This window comes from Rhodamnia argentea, unplaced genomic scaffold (assembly GCF_020921035.1).
Source record: "Rhodamnia argentea isolate NSW1041297 unplaced genomic scaffold, ASM2092103v1 Rarg_v2.20, whole genome shotgun sequence".
NCBI classification, from domain to species: Eukaryota; Viridiplantae; Streptophyta; class Magnoliopsida; order Myrtales; family Myrtaceae; genus Rhodamnia; species Rhodamnia argentea.
Window position 1 is genome coordinate 1 of NW_025955869.1, and position 17500 is coordinate 17500.

The following is a 17500-nucleotide window of genomic DNA, read 5'->3' on the forward strand; positions in this document are numbered from 1 at the left end:
TTCCGAGCGGTTGCTTCTCTGGAGAAAGATGGGCTGGTTATGCGGACCATGATGGAAGGCCAAGAGCAAGGGCCTAAAGTTTCGTCTCTCAAAAGCAAGGACTCGAAGAAGAAGCCTTAGGCCAATAACTGCGAGCTCAAGATCAGGAGCCAAAGCGGACCGAGAAGAAAGAAGGAAGGCTTCATCTACTCCAAGCCCCTAAAGAAGTCAAGGTTTGGAACCCCAAAAAAAGGATTGTAAATGGAAAGAGTTCGTTTCTTTCTCAAATTGGATTAATGGATCGTCCGTCCAACTGGAAATGATAACAGAATGCATATGTCATTAAAAGGAATTCCAATAAGGGGAAAAATAGAGTATACCACCAACCTTATTTCCTATATGAGGGAGGAAGCAAATTGAAGAACCCGCGGATACGGGAAAAACTCAAATTTATTGTTAGCCAAGGAAAATGACTCGTGGTAAAGACAGATAGACTTTGACCAGACGTGCTCGGAATCTTTTTTTTTTTTCGATCCGAGCGAAGTTGTTATCACTCCTTCACCTCGTAAACTCGGTAAAGTGGCTTTGCTCCTCGCTTTTGTTCAATTATAAAAAAGAATCACTTTGATGGAGATTTATAGCATCATTCAAGTAAATACAGATTGAGATCGTAGAAACATGAGCTTGTGATATAGCTACACCTAATTCCGGACCGGTTAATGCAAGAACTATAAATAAAGGACCAAGATCCCCTATGAAATAGAAAAGATCATTCATACATAGCATAGTCCAAGCGGACCCACTTAAAATCTTGACTGAACTATGACCGGCCATCATATTAGCAAATAAACGTATTCCTGAGCTTAATGCGCGAAAACAATGAGGGATTAGCTCAAGGAGTACTAAAAAAGGTGCTAACGGCAGTGGGACTCCTGCGGGTAAAAAGAAGCTTAAAAAATGAAGCCCATTTCTTTGAAATCCCACTATAGTAATGCCTATAAAAATAGAAAATGAGAGACCCAAAGTAATGAGAAAATGACTTGTAACTGTAAAGCTATAAGGTATCATACCCTGGGGATTACGAAATAACGAAAAAGTAAAAGTGACCAAGATGCAAGGGAAAAACTTTTGTTTCACATTTCCGGAAAGACCACTTATTTGTTCGTTTACCAGGTTTAGCACGAAATCATAAATAAACTCTACCAAGGATTGCCAAGCATTTGGTACTGAGTTTCCTCCTCCCTTTTTAGTAACAAAATAAAGCAGAAGTAGGACCAAACTGAGAGTTAGCAGCATAAACAAAGATGGATTTGTGAATGAGAAATACAAGTCTCCTATCTTCATAGGAAAAAATGGGATGATTTCAAATTGTTCAAGTGGGCTGGGGACCATCTTCATTAGTGCTGCCAGCGCATCTTTATAGGAATCACTTTCTACTCCGTTTGTGTTCAAATCATTCAAAATGAACTCCATAAAAGGGATATTGTCGCTTTCCCCATGTAAAGCTTCGGCCGCAACCACAGCATCTTCGGGATTCTTGTTAATCAGAAGCTCCTCCAATTTCTCGCGTATATCAGATTGAAGCTCTACTATACGTTCACTGGAAGGGTTAAGACCTGGATGATCCTCAAAAATACCATCATAAGAACCTTGAGTATCGGACGATTGAAGACTAGAATCGGTAATAGTCATCGTGGATTGACTCGGAGTTCTAGAAGATGTAGCACTGGAATTCAGACTATTTTCATCAAATAAAAAGAGGCGTGGAAATTTTTCAAACATATTGATGGATTTCAAGAAAAGGATTCCCTACAGACAGAAAGAGAGTCCTTCCTGTAGGACTCGTGAAGAATGAGATAGAGCTTTGGTTGGTTGTTGACCAACGGAAAGCATGGGAGAAAGATGCATAAAGAAAGAAGTGCAACTGCAGGCACTCAACAACAACAAGAGAAAGGCCAGTCACGGAAGACTCACCCAATCTTCATGAAGAAAAGGGGATAAGAAAGGACACCTGTGAACTCAGGGATAGCCTTGTGCCCTACCTTTCATTCGAACTAGGCTACGATCTTTCTTCTCTTATGATATTTCTAGTCAGTCTCAAAAAAGGACTTTCACTGCAGCAGATACTTGATTTTACTTTTTTTCTTTCCAAAGCAAGAGAATTTTACTACCTAGCTGTAAGGCAAGAAAAGGTTAAACACCAAATAGAATAATTTATACGCTGGCATCCTCCCCAACCCTGTAAGGAAGGCAATCGACTCCTTGCCTCGAGACCATAGCATCATCAGGCTAAGGGTACTGCTTCGGACGGACTAGGGAAGTGCTGCTCCGTCTTAGGTAGGGCTAAGTAGGGCTGAATTGTATACTAGTGAATGTTTCGCTAGATCAGAGACTTTTTTTTTTTTTTATATGGTCATCTGAAGCTCCCATGGTGGGTCGCGCTTTCAATCGAATAGAACCAAAACCTCTTTATTCAGGGTCGAGTATCCCTCTATGTGGAAGGGTGGTGGCTTCCGCTCCTCAATTGTTCAAGCAATTGATTGTTAAAAGAAAACCTCACCTTTGCACATATTGGCAGAAATCAGTCTCCATCGTTGACTAGTAAGATCCTTGCTCTATAATCTTTTTGGCCATCATTTTCCCACTTACATGCGCTCCGAAAATTCAATCATGGATTTCTTTCAAAACTTTCTGGGCTTCAGACTCATGAAGACACCTCAGTAAGACATTGTTGTAAGAAACAAAACAAAAAATGCCCCACATACTCCTGCGTAGCTAACCTCCGGATGGTACGTCGGGCATTAGCTGTTGCGTACTCAGGGAATGTGCGATCCTCGAAGTACTTAATGATGTCGGTGTACCAGGGGAGCCCATCGGACTGTGGCTCTGTTTCAATCTGATAACAGTATGCGGGTTCATTTATTTGTTCAATCACAATTGGTTTCAGCTCAGCGCCCCCGGGAGATAGTCAAACTTGATTTCTTGAACTGGTCTGGTCCATGAGCTTTTCTAAGTACTCATGATATGGTATAAGCTTTTTCTCTCTCGTTCTCCAATCTCCATTTGCCCTGCCCGCTCCTAAGGCTTATTACCAAGAAGGAATAATAAATGACTTGCAAACGCTTTCCTGATAGCTCCTGGCTGGGCTGCTGTCCAGCAATGCAAGCTTCGTATTCAGCAACATTGTTCGTACGTACATGGGAAACTCCACTTGAAGGCCAATGGGATCCTGGTCATCTCTGGCGATAGTTGCACAACACCTACACCGCTTCCGTCTTCATTCATAGCGCCATCAAAATAGATCGTCCATTCATCAGACATAGGCGCTTCTTCTTCCGTGGCAAACAAGATCTCTTCATCGGGAAAATCAGTTCTGAGCGGCTCGTAATCCGGCAATGGGTGCGAAGCCAGGTGATCGGCCACTGCTTGTCCCTTGATTGACTTCTGGGTAACATAGGTGATATCCAATTTCGAAAAAATGAATTGCCACCTAGCAGTCCTTCCAGTCAATGCAGGTTTTTCAAATAGATACTTCAAGAGATCCATCCTGGCGAGTAGTTTGACTGGATAAGCAAGCATGTAATGTCTCAACCTTTGGGTTGCCCAAACTAAGGCCAGACACGTCTTCTCAAGAGGGGAATACCTAGTTTCATAATCAGTGAATTTATGACTCAGATAATAAATTGCCCTTTCTTTCCTTCCTGTCTCATCATGTTGCTCTGGGACACAGACACATCCCATCGACGTTTCCGTGGTATAAAGGTATAATAATAGCGGAGGACCCCGCAGCTTCTGTCCTCAGTCTTTCATTTCATTCCTATTTTGGGAATTACTGAAGTAGAGAATCTTAGCTCTAATACTGAACTACGGGAATATGGCTTCTGAAACGGTCAAAAGTTAGGTTTTGGTAGGAGGAGTACAAAACGGGAAATGTCATCGATAGATAGGTAACTATTGAGAGTGAAGAACTATTCCATTAGGCAAAGGCCCCAGTGACAACAGAGGGAATACCCGATTGTTGCTTAATAATGATTCTGTGGCACCGACGGCGTATATTATCTAAGGAGATTCTTTCGGAAAGCATCTCATCCATTCCCGGCCAAGCAACAACCCCTTTTTGATCGTTCAATCTTCCTATCTATCTTCCTTACCACTCTGCTTCGGCATTCGACCGTGCGACAACTGGTTGACCGGAAGAGCGAACTCTTGGATCGAAAGAAGCCATATTCCCGTTTTTATTATTTATGCTGCTGCCTTTATTTCACTTAATAATCTGGCTGATCATCCATAAGTATTGCTATTCGTGGAACTAATCATGGGAAAGATGATCAAATAAGGGCCATCTATAGCTCCGGTGTACAAGCGATTGTGTAGGGACTTGCGGGAAGCCGCCGCACAATGCTAGCTTGGAATCGGAACATGAGTTGACGGATGGCTCATTAGAACGGATAGAACTTTGACTCGCCCACATGTTTGCCATGATCAAATTAACCATTGGAGTACAAAAGGATTGAGCCGAATACCAACGACCAGTACATTTACTATGGTAATGCATTGAGTCGGCCAAATCAGTTGTTCCCGGACATTGCAAAAGCGTGATCTGAAAAAGGTGCGTAGTGAACCAAGTGAGCCATCTTACCGTGTTCAATCTAGTCTAAAGGATTACCGAGGCACGAGATGACGCGTATAATAGTCTTGCTATCCTCTTGCCTAGCAGGCAAAGATGAGAAAAGCTGTTACTGTACCGAACTTGTGTAAATAGTCGAGGCGCGGACGCGGCGATCAAACAGATAGGAAGTGAAGCTCTAAATCCATATCCATATTATAGTTGCTCCTGGTATCTGCTATCGTATCTACTCCTTACTACATCAGCGGTGTAAAAGATGGAGTGGGATCTGTGAGGTCTCTAAATCGATTTAGGAAGGTTGATCTCGAGATTGGCTTTAATTAGATGTTCTAGTTCAAGAGTTCATACCGTGTAAAAGAACAGAACCTCCTTCGGACCCTCATATTTCTTTAGCCATTCTGCGGGGGAAGATGGAAGAGATTGGTGGGATACCATTGGGTGGAACTCACTCGAAGCAGGAAATCGAATAAAAGAGGCGAGACCTCATCCGAGGAAATAGAGGGTTAGGTTGGAAATGATTCAACTAAAGCCCCTTTTCCTGAGTGAGTGAGTTAACCTTCCTCCGCCTACTCTCCTACAACTGCGGCAAGTTAAAGGCTTTCCGAAACTGTATTGTATAAGGGTGGTCCACGATCAGATGATCTGTACGATACGGGATGCCAAGCAATAGGAAGATGACTTTCGGGTTATCGTACATACAATAAATTCGAATCGCTGGCAAGAATGGAATTGCCAGACAATCCGGGATCGATGCTTCCAGAGGGAGTTGGCTGTGCGAATGAGAGGGAGAATCGGGCAATTGACGATAATCAAGTAGAAGAGAACATTCATTTCGGGGAGCTGGGACGCCCCTGGACCGGACGAAAGAAGGGATATGTATCATGCCATGTCGAAGGATCTAATAAAAGAAGGCAAGTTGCTTGTAAATAAATGATGTAAATGATGAAAAAGTCCTCCTCATAGTACTTCTAAAGTAGTCTCTGTAGTAGTTAGGGAAGTCGTGAAGCTTAAGTGAACGGCCAGAGTCCCATTAAGCTAAGGCGAGAGGGGCTTCATTCTAAGCCAATAAGGCTAATGGACTTGGACAGTCACCCCCTTCTATGGTTATCCTGGGAGCTAAGCCCTTGAGAAAGACTTTCGACTTGGGTCAATCACATGTCACCCATAGGCCAACTACCGACCTCATTTCCTGAAATAGATGCTTTTCCTGTTCGGTCCCTCTCACGTCAGCGAACCATGCTTCTTAACCTCAGTTCAAGAGGAACAACGGAAAAATAGTTTTACGACGAGATCGTCATTTTATCGGTGGAATCTTAATACGCGAAGCTACCCCACGAGTGAATACTAGGTTGTAGTTGAACCATCTCCAGTGTTGCTCAACCGAAATATGGAGTCATTAGCAGAGAAGGCAACCATTAGGTTGGTCTGATGGTGAAGTACCCAGCATAAGGTAAGGCGGGGAAAGACCACAAGAAGCAGGAGAAGGGACAGACCTCGTCAACGTAGTTTTATTATTCGCTTTCTTTCAGAAGGCTTGGCTCCGGAAGATGACCTGATGGAGGAAGACTTGAAGGTTGGTGAGTCAAGCAGTCAGACCCAGAGCCAAAGTTTCAAGTTCAGTTAGGTAACTTACCTGATAAGGTGGATTGCAAGATGATCCTGACTTTGCCAAGAGAGTTCATGGCAAAAACCAATAAGAATTAATCTTTGGAAAGGGATGTGGTGGATACTCAGTAAGCTTGCCATGAGGTAGTGATGCCAAAAGTGCCTCGAGGAGGTTACCTGAAGAAGGTTCTTCTCATTATCACTGACGGTCTAACCACGGAACTATGTATTGGAGCTTACCTGTTCTCCAGGTCTGTTATTAGGATAGGACGGAAGTCGGGGTGGCTGCACTGCGCTTTATATCTTAACGCCAGCGATCAGATGAAAACCGCTCCTATTCAGTGGTTCCCGTGCTACCAGCATCGAAAGAGTGACCGCTGTCCAGCATCAAGAGAATCTAATAACAGGCTTGCTCGTGGTAAAGTAAAGGGGCGTTGTCGGCTTGGTCTTCTTTCAAGGTGGAAAGGAGAAAATGAAGCTTGACTCAGGTAGGGGACATGCTTAATGCTTAGCCTAAATTTCTGAGCAAAAGAGGTCAGCAGAGACTTAAACGTAGAATCGGTCTTGAACACAGGAATTGTCATCGAGTGCTACTCTATAGCCGATTATGGAGAACCCCGGAATTCACATCTGCGACTACACTAACTAAGACACATATAAGCCCGTTCCCTCATAAGCCAGTTTATCGACCCAGTCTTTTCGGGAGGAAAAGGATGGGCTTTCCCAGCCTAACTAAGGACGGGGTGCCTTCCGCTTCAAGTTGAATCTAGAGGAAGGCCAGTTAAGCCACACTGCAAGAGTTCATTCATCTCTTGGCTTTCAAACACGCATCCAAGCAATTGGTAATGCTATTTTGGGACTCGATTCTATTCCTATTATATATATATGAAAAATCTTCCTTATGTGTCCAAATTGTACCACATTCCTTTAATGAAGAAGATCCCTTATCACTAAGTCAACTTACAGGAGACAAAGTAAGCAAAGAGGAGAAGGAAGTAGGATTCTTAATAGGAAGAACTTCCCTTATGCCATACTAGCTTGCCCGAAATGGAAAGGATTCCGTAATCAAGGGATCGACTTCAGTACTATGCTTACATCTTCTTGATAGAGAAAGGTATGCCTACGAGTCAAGGAAGAAGGTAAGGAAGATAGAAGGAATAGCCTGGATGAGTTCGATAATTCTTCCCCTTAACCTTTCTGTCATAGAGGTGTCAGGTGTTCAGCATATGGCTATCCGGACGGTTCAATCAATAGCCTATCTAATCTCAGTCAGGGCTTTTCATGTTCCCAATCCCTCTCTTTCAATAGAAGGAATCTATCTTACAATGGCTGTTCAAAATTGGATACCTTGCAAGGCTTGGTTTTTTCTTGCTTGTAAGCGGCTAATGCCTTGAAAGGCCGCTCATACGTCTTGTTTTTTCTCTTCTCTGCCTAAGGGTACCATTTCTTTCCTACAGTCCAAATGAAAGCTGGGAGGGAGGTGAAGATTCATTTATTTCCCTTTTTTTGGTAGGTCGAACTTGAAAGAATAAATGAAGAAGGAGTTAAGGGTTATTCAAAGTCTCTCGTCCCAACGACGGGCGAACGGCGCTCTCGGCCAGAATCTGAATCCGCAGGCCTTCTATCCGACGGGTCTCAAGGCGAGGTTATTAAGGAATTGACTCGGATTCATCCAATACTCCTGGGCGAAGCAATGAGCACTCGATTCGACGGTCCCCAGGTGTTCGGGAGGAGTGAACAAAAGCAGAGGGGGGTCGATCGACCAACATCAGATAGAGATGCCAGGTTGAAGGATATAGGTGCTTGCTGGACTTGATGGACTTGAATCTCCTAATTTCAGGGATGTAGGGGAATGATCAAGATCAGAGTCAGAGGAAGGCGAGAAGACAGTTATGTTCCTCCGAACAATTTCTAGTCCATCCATTTCTATACCATCTTTTTAGAGTGAGGATATCTTGCCTCCCCGCTCCTTTCCCTGATAACCCTACCTATGGGGGAGTTTACGAGCCTTTTTCGAAGATTCTGGCTATAACAATATGCTAGGTGGTTAAGGTTCGTCCTCCGTAGTACCATCTTTTTCATCACAAGGTCTTTCCACCCATTAAAGAATAGGAGGAGGACAGAATAGGTCCTCCGTCATTAGAGTAGTTGATCCCAGTCGTCCCTCATGGAAACATCTGAATTCGGAAGGAAGACAGTAGTAGATTGATCCGGAAAGCCTGAGGTTTAATCAGGTCAGAATGAGATATTGATTGGACAGGCAGATCGGGGTCATTGAAGTCAACTGCAATGAAAAGGCGGGCTTTCTAATTTGAGAAGGGATTTTAAGGTTGGTCGAGCGAACAACTTATAGGCAGTCGGAGTCGGTCAACCAACACCAGACGATAAGCCCCTTCGGGGGTGGGGCAGGAGATTTTTCTGATTCGAGGAGGGGATTACTTGTGGCTAGGGGCAGGTTGATATTTATTGACAAGGCTATACAAATTTATTTCTGACGAGAACCTCCTCCACTACGATCGTTTGGGCCGGTGGCCCTTCCAGATATAGAGGCAAAGGCAGGATTCTATCGTCTCATTATACTCCTTCATCTGCAGGTGGTTAAGGTTCAGAATGTCCTCCATTGAAGGGGAAGGTTGAAGAGAATCAAATAGGGCTAGCTCCTCTACTCTAGTAGTGGTATACCCATCCAAATCTCCCTATGATGAACCGATTGAGTGTACCACTCAAAAATGCTCCTCATCTATTTATGTTATGCATGAAAGACCGAAGACTACACTAGACCGAAAAAAAGATTGGAGTTCTTTAAGAACTGCCCTCTTAACTGCGGAGGGGGTGTATTCCTTCCTCCCCCACGGGTCTCCTCACCTCTCGGTTCATCTCTCATGCAACTAGAGGATTTCCGATTGATCAAATGGGAGGCTCATCTGGGAAAATAGGCGCATGACATGAAGAGTAGAGGTTATATGTTATATACTTTCGGTTGGATCTGATATTCCTCATATTGGATAGATATACGACTCTAGAAAGTAGGTCTAGTGGAGGAGTTTTCAATAGTCGAATGCTCCTCCCCTCTAAAGAGGAGTAAACCGATGTTGGAATGCTCCCCTATCTCTGAAAAGGGAGCGGTACCTGGATGATCAGTAGACCCCTTTCCCTATCTCTAATCCTTTCTCTCAAGATGGCTCCCTCTCCGACCTCAGGAGTTCTTCCCTCTACCTCCCAACCCACAAGCCCTATTGGATGGCCGCTCATTACTTCGATCACCCAGCCTCACCAGCCGTCGAAAGCTTTCATTTCCCCATCCCATCCGTAATCCATCCTTCCTGCCATAAGCTTCTGATCTCCTACTGCCTTATCCCGACGTGATAGCCTGGCCTATCAAACCTTTCATTCCTATCCGAATCCTTTCTTTCTGGCACCCCCTACTCCCTAGAAAGCCTTCCCCGCCTTCTTCTCCTCTCTCACTCAAAGCTGCTCTGCTATGTCACCCATCCGGTGTTGATTGTTAGTGCCTTTCCTTCACGGAGCAGCGCATCTTGTCTCTCCTTTCTCAAATTGCTCATCTTCCTCTACTCTACTTCACTTCCGCTTCTCAGCTTTTGCTTGACTGCTTTGGCCCCTTCAGCCAAAACCAGATGATGCTCCACGAGCGCGCCCCGGCATATCTCTTTATGACCAGGCTGGTCATCTTTGAGAAAGTCTACGAGGTCCTGCCGGCAGTAGGGAAGACCCAATCTTTGTGAGGCGGGGGTTGCCTTCGTGCCTATGGGGGAACCGACGGTTGACTTCCTCGCTTTCTTCGATCACCGCAGAAGAGGCCCCTCAACCCCTTATCTGCATCAACCTCAATACATATACGAGCATAGTGCATTCTTTTCTGCCACTCTGTAGGTCCATCAGCAAAGAGAGGCCTTTGATGGGTAAGAGATGAATGAGGCCTTACGAGTGAACTGCCTTACAGCTCCGTGGGGAGACCGTAGGACTTACTTTTGGCAACTTCCCATGAAGTAGTGCTTTCTTCTTTGATCTTGGGCATCTCACTGGGCTAGCTAAAGGGTCGACGAAAGAGCTTGACCGCGGCATTCGGGTAAGGTAAATAGTAGACTTAGTTTGATAAGCGGGAGGAGATATCTTGTTCAATTGATCTTACTTCAATTATTCTTTTCATGGATTCAGTTGAAACTTGAACTTCTACCTATCTTTCTCCCCTTCTCTCTCCAGCCTCAACTCCCAGTGGGGGCCGGATCACTCGAGAAAGAGTAGCTCTTCGGAAGAAGAAAAGTAGGTCTAAGGGAGTCCTTATGGAAGGCTTACCCAATGCGGGATTGAAAGAACTTCACTTCTCAATGAAGCCTCTAACACTCAAAAAAAAGCCTGATTCCCATCTTTTCTCCCTGGGAAGCCTACCACTGTGCTTCAGTCCCTTCTTCTGCATTTCACCTCGACAGGTCGGAGAGTATCCCTGCGAAAGAGCTGCTTTCCAGTTCACAAAGAGGTCATTCAGCATCGAACCTTCTAGCGCGCATTTTAAGGCACGTTGGGGATGGTTCATTAAAATGCCTACCCAAGCTCCTTGAAAGATTCTACCTCATGCTTCCTACCCCATCCCTTCTCCTTAGGGGATTTATCGATGTCTAAATACGCTTCGAAGCCCATGAGACGTCTGGGACTACAGCTTGACTCTTTCCATCGATAGCAGGAAGACTCAAGCCGGCTACTGATCTTTCCTATGCACATCTCCCACTCCATCTTTTACACCGATGTATCGTACTCTCTCGACCAGGTCATCATAAGAAAAAAACTGCTAAATCTTTCCGAAGTGAGAGAAGGAGGGAAGGCGCGCTACAACTAAGATAACAGCCAGCTGAAGTTAGCTAGCTAGGCTAGCGCGCAATGGCTTTCTCTGAAAGGGGCTCGCTTCTTCAAGCTCCGCCCAACCTATACAAGGTGCTGCTCGCTTTCTCTCAGCCACTAGTGGCTTATGTAGTGGTCGGCATTCCTACGTGCTCCTCCTTGCCCCCCTACTTAAGAATCCAAAGGTCACCTTTGGATGTTGTCGTGACGCTTTGGTTACGAAGGTTACCGGGGTCTAGGTTTATGGATGGATTCAGTCAGCGAAAGTCCCTCAAACTCAATCAATATCAACAAGATGTCGTGACCGGTTAGGCTTGGTTGATTTTGTCAGAAACGAAAGTCGGTTTAGGGGCTTCATTGATTAGTACACCTCCGGTGCTGGTAAGGACGGGACCGTGGTCGTCCGTCTCCGGTTTGCCGGCCGATAAGATCTCTGAGATTGACCAGCCAGCTGGGTTGGTTTGGCTATTCCTTTCTATTGAAAAGGAGTCAGCTGTCTGCGCGAGTCACCTTCTTCTAGGCTCCGAGTCACCTTCTTCTAGGCTCCGCTGGACGACACGGCATTCTCGTTCAAATATAGGCCGGCCATACTTGTGATGGTTCCCAAGGATCCAATATGACCACTTAGGTCTACGTTGCCACGATATTGTTCTATGGAAGCGGGCGGGCTGTTAGAAGTTCGGCCCGGTTTTTTTTGGTGTCGTAGGGCAGGGATTGACCTTTCTAACGCATATTCAGTCGTACCGGCATGGCCCCACTGATTTGTTTTCGATCGGAGCATCAAGCAACGCAACCCGGTTCTACTTGACTAAGCCCCGTGCTCGTCCAAGGAGGGAGGTTGCTTTACCCAACTCCTTTTTTGATAACAGGGCAGAAAGCCCCGACCCGACATTCATTAGTTTCGAATGAAGAATGAAGAGTGCCCTGCCCAAAAAAGAAAAAGCACCTACTCCTATCAAAATGAAAAGCGTGACTTTACTAAACAGGCAAGAAAAGGCCTAACTATTCTATTAGTAAAGCGCTAACGCCCTATCTATAGTCAGGGGCCTTTTCAATAAGGCTCACGCTAGGCGCTCACGTTTTTTGGCTTCGCTAAAATCGAATAGTTTTTAGTTGGTAAAGACCCACCCCTTGTTTCAGTCAGAATGAGTCCCCGGGACCCCGGGACATTGGCTTCCGCCAACAGTGGACTATTAAGGATCGCATCCCGCGCATATTCTACATTATAGCCTGCAACTGATTCAGCTTCCGCTTCTGGGAGATCAAACGGAGCTCGATTAGTTTCTGCTAGACGAGAAATGAAGAACATAACCAATACAGGAAACAAGGGAATACCGGACCATATCTGCTTTTGCGCCATGACAATCTCACTCGAATTACGGGGACCTACACATATTAGTACAGTATACCGGGGTCTCCGGCCAGAACCACACGTGCAAGTTTCCCTGCATGTGGCTCGTCCGTGCTTTCCGAGGCGCTGCCTGTGACTCAGCATGGTAGAAGGGGGCGGAACTGCACACTTTCGTGTTCAGGGCATTGTCCGAGTGAGTAGGCAGCGCCTACCAAGCAAAGCTTTCTTGAAGAGGCTGGGCTGGTTCCTTTTCGGCGCCCGCCTTTTATTTCGATGTTGGGGCAAGGCAAGCCCCAGGAAAGTATAGGTTGGCTCCCAGCTCTATCTCGGCCGGCATCCTGCTCGCGAGGGGGTGGAGTCCTGAAGCGAACTACTCATTGCTGTCTTGCCCCAACCCAAGGAAGGGCATTTGGTGAGGAGCATTCTTTTGAGGGAGGGAAAGCGTGGTTGACAAGCCACTTCGAGGAGGCGACTGGACTGGAGTGCTTTCATCAAATGATGCATGTGGGCTGAGCCATTCCCATCCCAAGTGGTGGCCCGATTCGGGCTAGCCCGGTCGGGAAGAGATTCACATAGAGACTACTGCTATCCGGGAATCTCTTTCTATGTTAGCTATCGGGGGCGGGCTTTCCGATGGTAGTCCCGCTGCGGCCTCTGACCGTCCGCCCCGTCTCATCTTGATTTGGCTATACTTGTATGTAGCCAGCCATGTTAGAAAAAACATGAGAGCCTTTTTTTTAGCCTTTAGAAAAAGGCTCTCATCAGTCAGCTAGGCCCCTTTCCTATTCAGCCTTGCCGCCTATGTTGAGAATAGGTCCCGTTCAGTTCAAGCGGCCCGCCTTTATTCATCTATACCAGCTGCCATGCACGACCCAATAGGAACGATTTCCGCGCCCCTGCCCCTCTCTAGATAAGAAGCAGAACGCACCATCACCTACAGCCCTTTCCTCTGCCGGGGGCTTCCACGAAATGAAAAGGGGCGGCATCGTCGTATGCTCGACATTTGTTGCCCTGGTTTATATCCCGGAGTACTCCTATGGCCGATCTGTCACCCAACCTACTTAAACAACCTAAAGGCTTGGCCCCGTCCCGTTTGGAGAATGACCCCTTATGGCACGGCTTAGTCAGTTATTCTCGCAGTTCAGATAAGATTAAGACCGCCACTTCTCTGAAAGCATGGTTCTTGCCTTCCTCTCTCCTCCCTCCTTGGAGCTCGTCCATTCGTCGGGTGATCCCTTGCTCTCACGTTCGAGTGTTTGCTCGTCGTTTAGGCCGGTGAGTGAGATTTCTGCTCATTGCAGTCACCTCCGGGGTTCTTCGCACCTGGATAGTACCAGGACCCTTGTGCCCCGGCCCTTGATCAGATAAAGCTGCCCGCCCGAAGCGCGCCCTATGACCCACAACTCAAAATGAGCCTTGCGACGAGACGCGGACATTCCCCATGCTGCGGTTCCCTCCGGTCCGTTCCCGGGTTGGGTTAGGGGAAGATCCGAGCGATTGCCTTCGCGGATCCAAACGCGCTCACAAGGCGCACAATAAGAATAAGACCAATAGAGACTTCATAAGAGACCATTTGAGCTGCAGATCGTAATGCTCCTAGAAAGGCATATTTCGAATATAGAGGAGTGAAAGTTCCCAACAATCAACGAGTTGATCATACCCTTCTATGAACCGTACGAGCACGTCCTCTGTCACCCCCCACCGCGCTTACGGCTCTATACCCCAACCCAACTTGCTCTGACACACGGTCCTCCCTTTCTATTCCTCGGTAAGCGGACCGTGGGAGCATGGGGGGGGGCGGTATCCGCTTTTGACTGATAGAAAGCTTCTATCTTTTTTCCCTCCTGACCGAACCCGCCAAAAAAATCACAATAGAAAAAGTTGGTCTTGCCGGGAGAGTCGCGTCGGAGACATCTTTATCTGAGGAGGAGGCTTCGTCGTCCGGCTCCTCATAAATGATGTTAGGATCGGCCGGCTCACCCTCGGAATCCGAAAAGAAAACAGAGACAGAACGGATTGTTTCAGTGACATATCTAATCAGACTGAATAGGATTTTAAGAGCTCTCACGATCATTCACATCTATTTCAGCAGGCAGGAAGGGCGCGGAAGCTGCCGTTTCTAGAATGCAAGCAAGGTAGCTTGCTGACTCTCCTAGTAGCGTACGGTGGCGGCAAGGAAGGAGGCATTGGACAGACTAGACCATACTAAAGTAAAGAGGCTTTCGGGAAGCGACTAGTCGCTTCTGGCGAAGCTTCTAGAAGGCCGACCACTCCATAAAGAGATCCATATACCAGTCATGAGCGATAGCGAAGCCTAGAGAGGCGGAAGCAGTCGCTTCTAGGACCAAGCCGAGCCACTAGTGGAGTGACGAAGGAGGCCTACTATGCGTATACTGGATTAGTAACCGGTGAAATACCAAAAAAAAAAAAAAACGAAAAAAAATCTCAGTGAACTATTGAAGCTATCAGTGGTTTTGATCAGACAAGTACCAAGGGCTTTCGGTAGACTTCTTTCATTTCCGAATTCGCTTGCGACAAGTCCTAGCATTAGTATGAGTTCGTTGACCGCGTAAGGGCGATCCATCTTGATGACGAATTCCTCGATAACAAGAAATAGAAATTAATCGTTCGATGTCTGCTCGTTCTCCCCTCTTCAATTCCCAATGAACAACATGATCTTGACCTATCATTTGTTCAATTTGGTCGATCTGATACTTAGTTAACTCTTTTATCTTTATGTTCCCACTGATACCTAATCGATAACGAACCTGAATGGCTTTTTTAGGTCCAATTCCATCAATTTTTGTTGAGGCAATTCTTACTTGTTCATCGTCAACTGATCTAGCTCCTGATATATATGACATTCTTGATCCTTCCTTTTACTAGTCTTCGCGGCTGGAATCAAAAATGGGTTGTCTCCCCTCTGATGATCTTTTCTATAGGTAGAACTACTGTGAGCGGTCTAAACTCTTATTTCTTCAAATTATGTTATCGTACCCAAGCCCTGAAAAAACATCAAGAGTCTTGTGGAGGAGAATTTAACACTTATCTCACTAAATCAGTGATAAAGTGCTCCGCGATGGGTCGCGGTCTCAAAAAATGGAAGTTTTTCGCCTTTCCGCTTTAAGGATAGCGCAGAAGGTATTTTAGGGCCGCTATGTTCGCATCCCCCGACTCATAATCGAAGTGGTCTCGTGTGATCTCATGCGCGGTCATCATAAAGCCCCTTTCTCGCCAAAACAAAATCGAAATTTTTGAACCGAAGTTACATGAAATAATTAGTTACCTCTAGGACCGCGAAATCGTCCGTCGATATGGAAATAGTCCCGAGCTCGTATAAGCTCCTTATAGATAGAGGAGCTCGTGGCATTCTCACCCAATAATTGTTCAAATTTTCCCTCCAAAACGGAGATCTTGAATTCGCCCCCGCGGGGAGGCAGCATGTAGTCCCGAATAAGTGTATGTCGGCGCTGATTCCAGAACGGGTTGGAATCCAACTCGAACATTCTTGAAAGGATTTTATCCTTCCGGTCGATAATAAGGGCGATTTCGTCATCCGAAACAGTTCTACCCTTTTGACCTAGTCGATGTATAAGAAGTCTGTTTCTTAACACTTCTTTGACAGAATCGAGATCAGGTTCCGGAGAGATATCCTCGACCGGAAAGGGCTTTTGATCGGGAACCAGCGGCGAGGCCTCTCGCGAGGGCAGTGGATTTGGAACCTGCGGTAACGCCTCTTGTGCAGCGTTCAAAAAAGGCGCAACGGCCTCCAATAATTCATCAAACATGAGCTTTTCCAGTATCGACATTATCTACGATGACTCTTGTGATCCGATCAGGCATAGTTGGCATTCCCGACAGTGGATAAGCTGATGCTGGTTGAATCCCTGGGTTCGGTTCTTGTTGGGTGGACGCAGGTGGGTGTGCGGCATGCTGTTGATCAGTAAGGTAAGCATTCAACTGTGGTAAGAGGTGTGTGGATGGTACACAGGGCTAACCCCTGTCGTATAGTTAGGGATGTCCGGGGAGGCGGACTCTGGATTAGATCCCGAATCTCCTGCCTTACAATAGACACATTGAATCGACGGGAGAGCTCTTTGTAGGGCAAGTCGAGAGCTGTGGTATGGTAAATCGAATAGATGGATTCTCTCCCTCATCTATTTCCTTAGTCAGAGTCATTGTTTGACCGTTCCTATCTGCATGACTGCTTTCGTATGATGAGTGCCCCTCACTCGCCTCTCTTTCCCTAAGGTTTTTTTCGAGGAATGTTCACTCTACGCTAGAGCACAAAAGGCTGAGTACCTCTAAAGCCCTATCTAAGTAAACCGAAAGCCTTCATTTCATCGCTCTTTGTGTTCTGCAATCGCCCCTGTTCTTTCTCGAATCTCTACCTATGGCATCTATATCTATCCCAAATCTCGTCACCATGAAAGTGGATAGCTCCAACTTCATTCTCTGAAAGCTGGAAGCTTACTCTGGTCCGCAGCCAGCAACTTCTTTGATATCTTTAGGGGTCCCCCCCCTTCCCTTAAGCCGCTCGATTTTCTCCAAAATATCCCAAAAAATATGATTTTTCGGATTTAGGAGCTGCTCCTGTTTTCGGCGGAAATAGCGCAATCGCGCCCCTCGATCGTCAAATATCTCCGTTACGTCGGAGAATAGAATCTGTACTGCGTCCCCTATATATACTCTTATTTCTTCGTGGTAACAAAAAATTTCTGCGAACTGCTGTGCGCGTTGCGAAATTTGGTTGATCCGTCTTTCGACATGAGTCAAATGTCGGTCCGCTTGGCGATATTCAAGCGAGTTTCGCATGCGGTCCCATTATCTTCGCTCCTCTTCGGAAAGAACAGGCTGTAATATCTCCGGGGCTCTCGTTTTAGACTTGGACTTCTGCCTTTGTCACGAGCTGGATTTGAACCAGCGCTTCCGGATGCGAAAAGGACCCCGATTTCAACCTAAGACTGATCGTGACTTTGAAAAAGAAAGAAGAGAAAAGAACTGGGAGTTGGCGCCTACATCAGTGGTTGCTTGCTTACCAAGCCATCCTGGCAAGCTCCCCCAGTTCGATTATTATTCTTGAC

General features: G+C 46.1%; 3 protein-coding genes across 3 annotated transcripts in view; all 3 read right to left on the reverse strand.

Moving 5' to 3' along the window:
* Nucleotides 1–6: 6 nt before the first annotated feature.
* LOC125313379 (NAD(P)H-quinone oxidoreductase chain 4, chloroplastic) lies at nt 7–414 on the reverse strand (the record flags this gene model as incomplete). Its single annotated transcript, XM_048273151.1, is given in 3 exon segments — nt 7–285; nt 287–358; nt 361–414. Coding segments are annotated over 3 exon segments (204 nt in total), but the record flags the coding sequence as incomplete, so codon positions are not given.
* Nucleotides 415–525: 111 nt separating this feature from the next.
* Nucleotides 526–2041, reverse strand: LOC125313380 (ATP synthase subunit a). The gene has a single exon (XM_048273152.1). The coding sequence runs from the start codon at nt 1759–1761 to the stop codon at nt 586–588; it is 1176 nt and encodes a 391-aa protein (XP_048129109.1). The 5' UTR covers nt 1762–2041; the 3' UTR covers nt 526–585.
* A 13200-nt stretch (nt 2042–15241) lies between these two features.
* LOC125313383 (NADH-ubiquinone oxidoreductase chain 5) overlaps nt 15242–17500 on the reverse strand; it is a gene marked incomplete at its 5' end in the record, with an annotated part of 3907 nt that continues 1648 nt past the window's right edge. Inside the window, one exon of the mRNA XM_048273157.1 lies at nt 15242–17500. This exon is cut by the window's right edge and continues 139 nt beyond it. Within this exon, the coding sequence (XP_048129114.1) occupies nt 17490–17500 (11 nt within the window).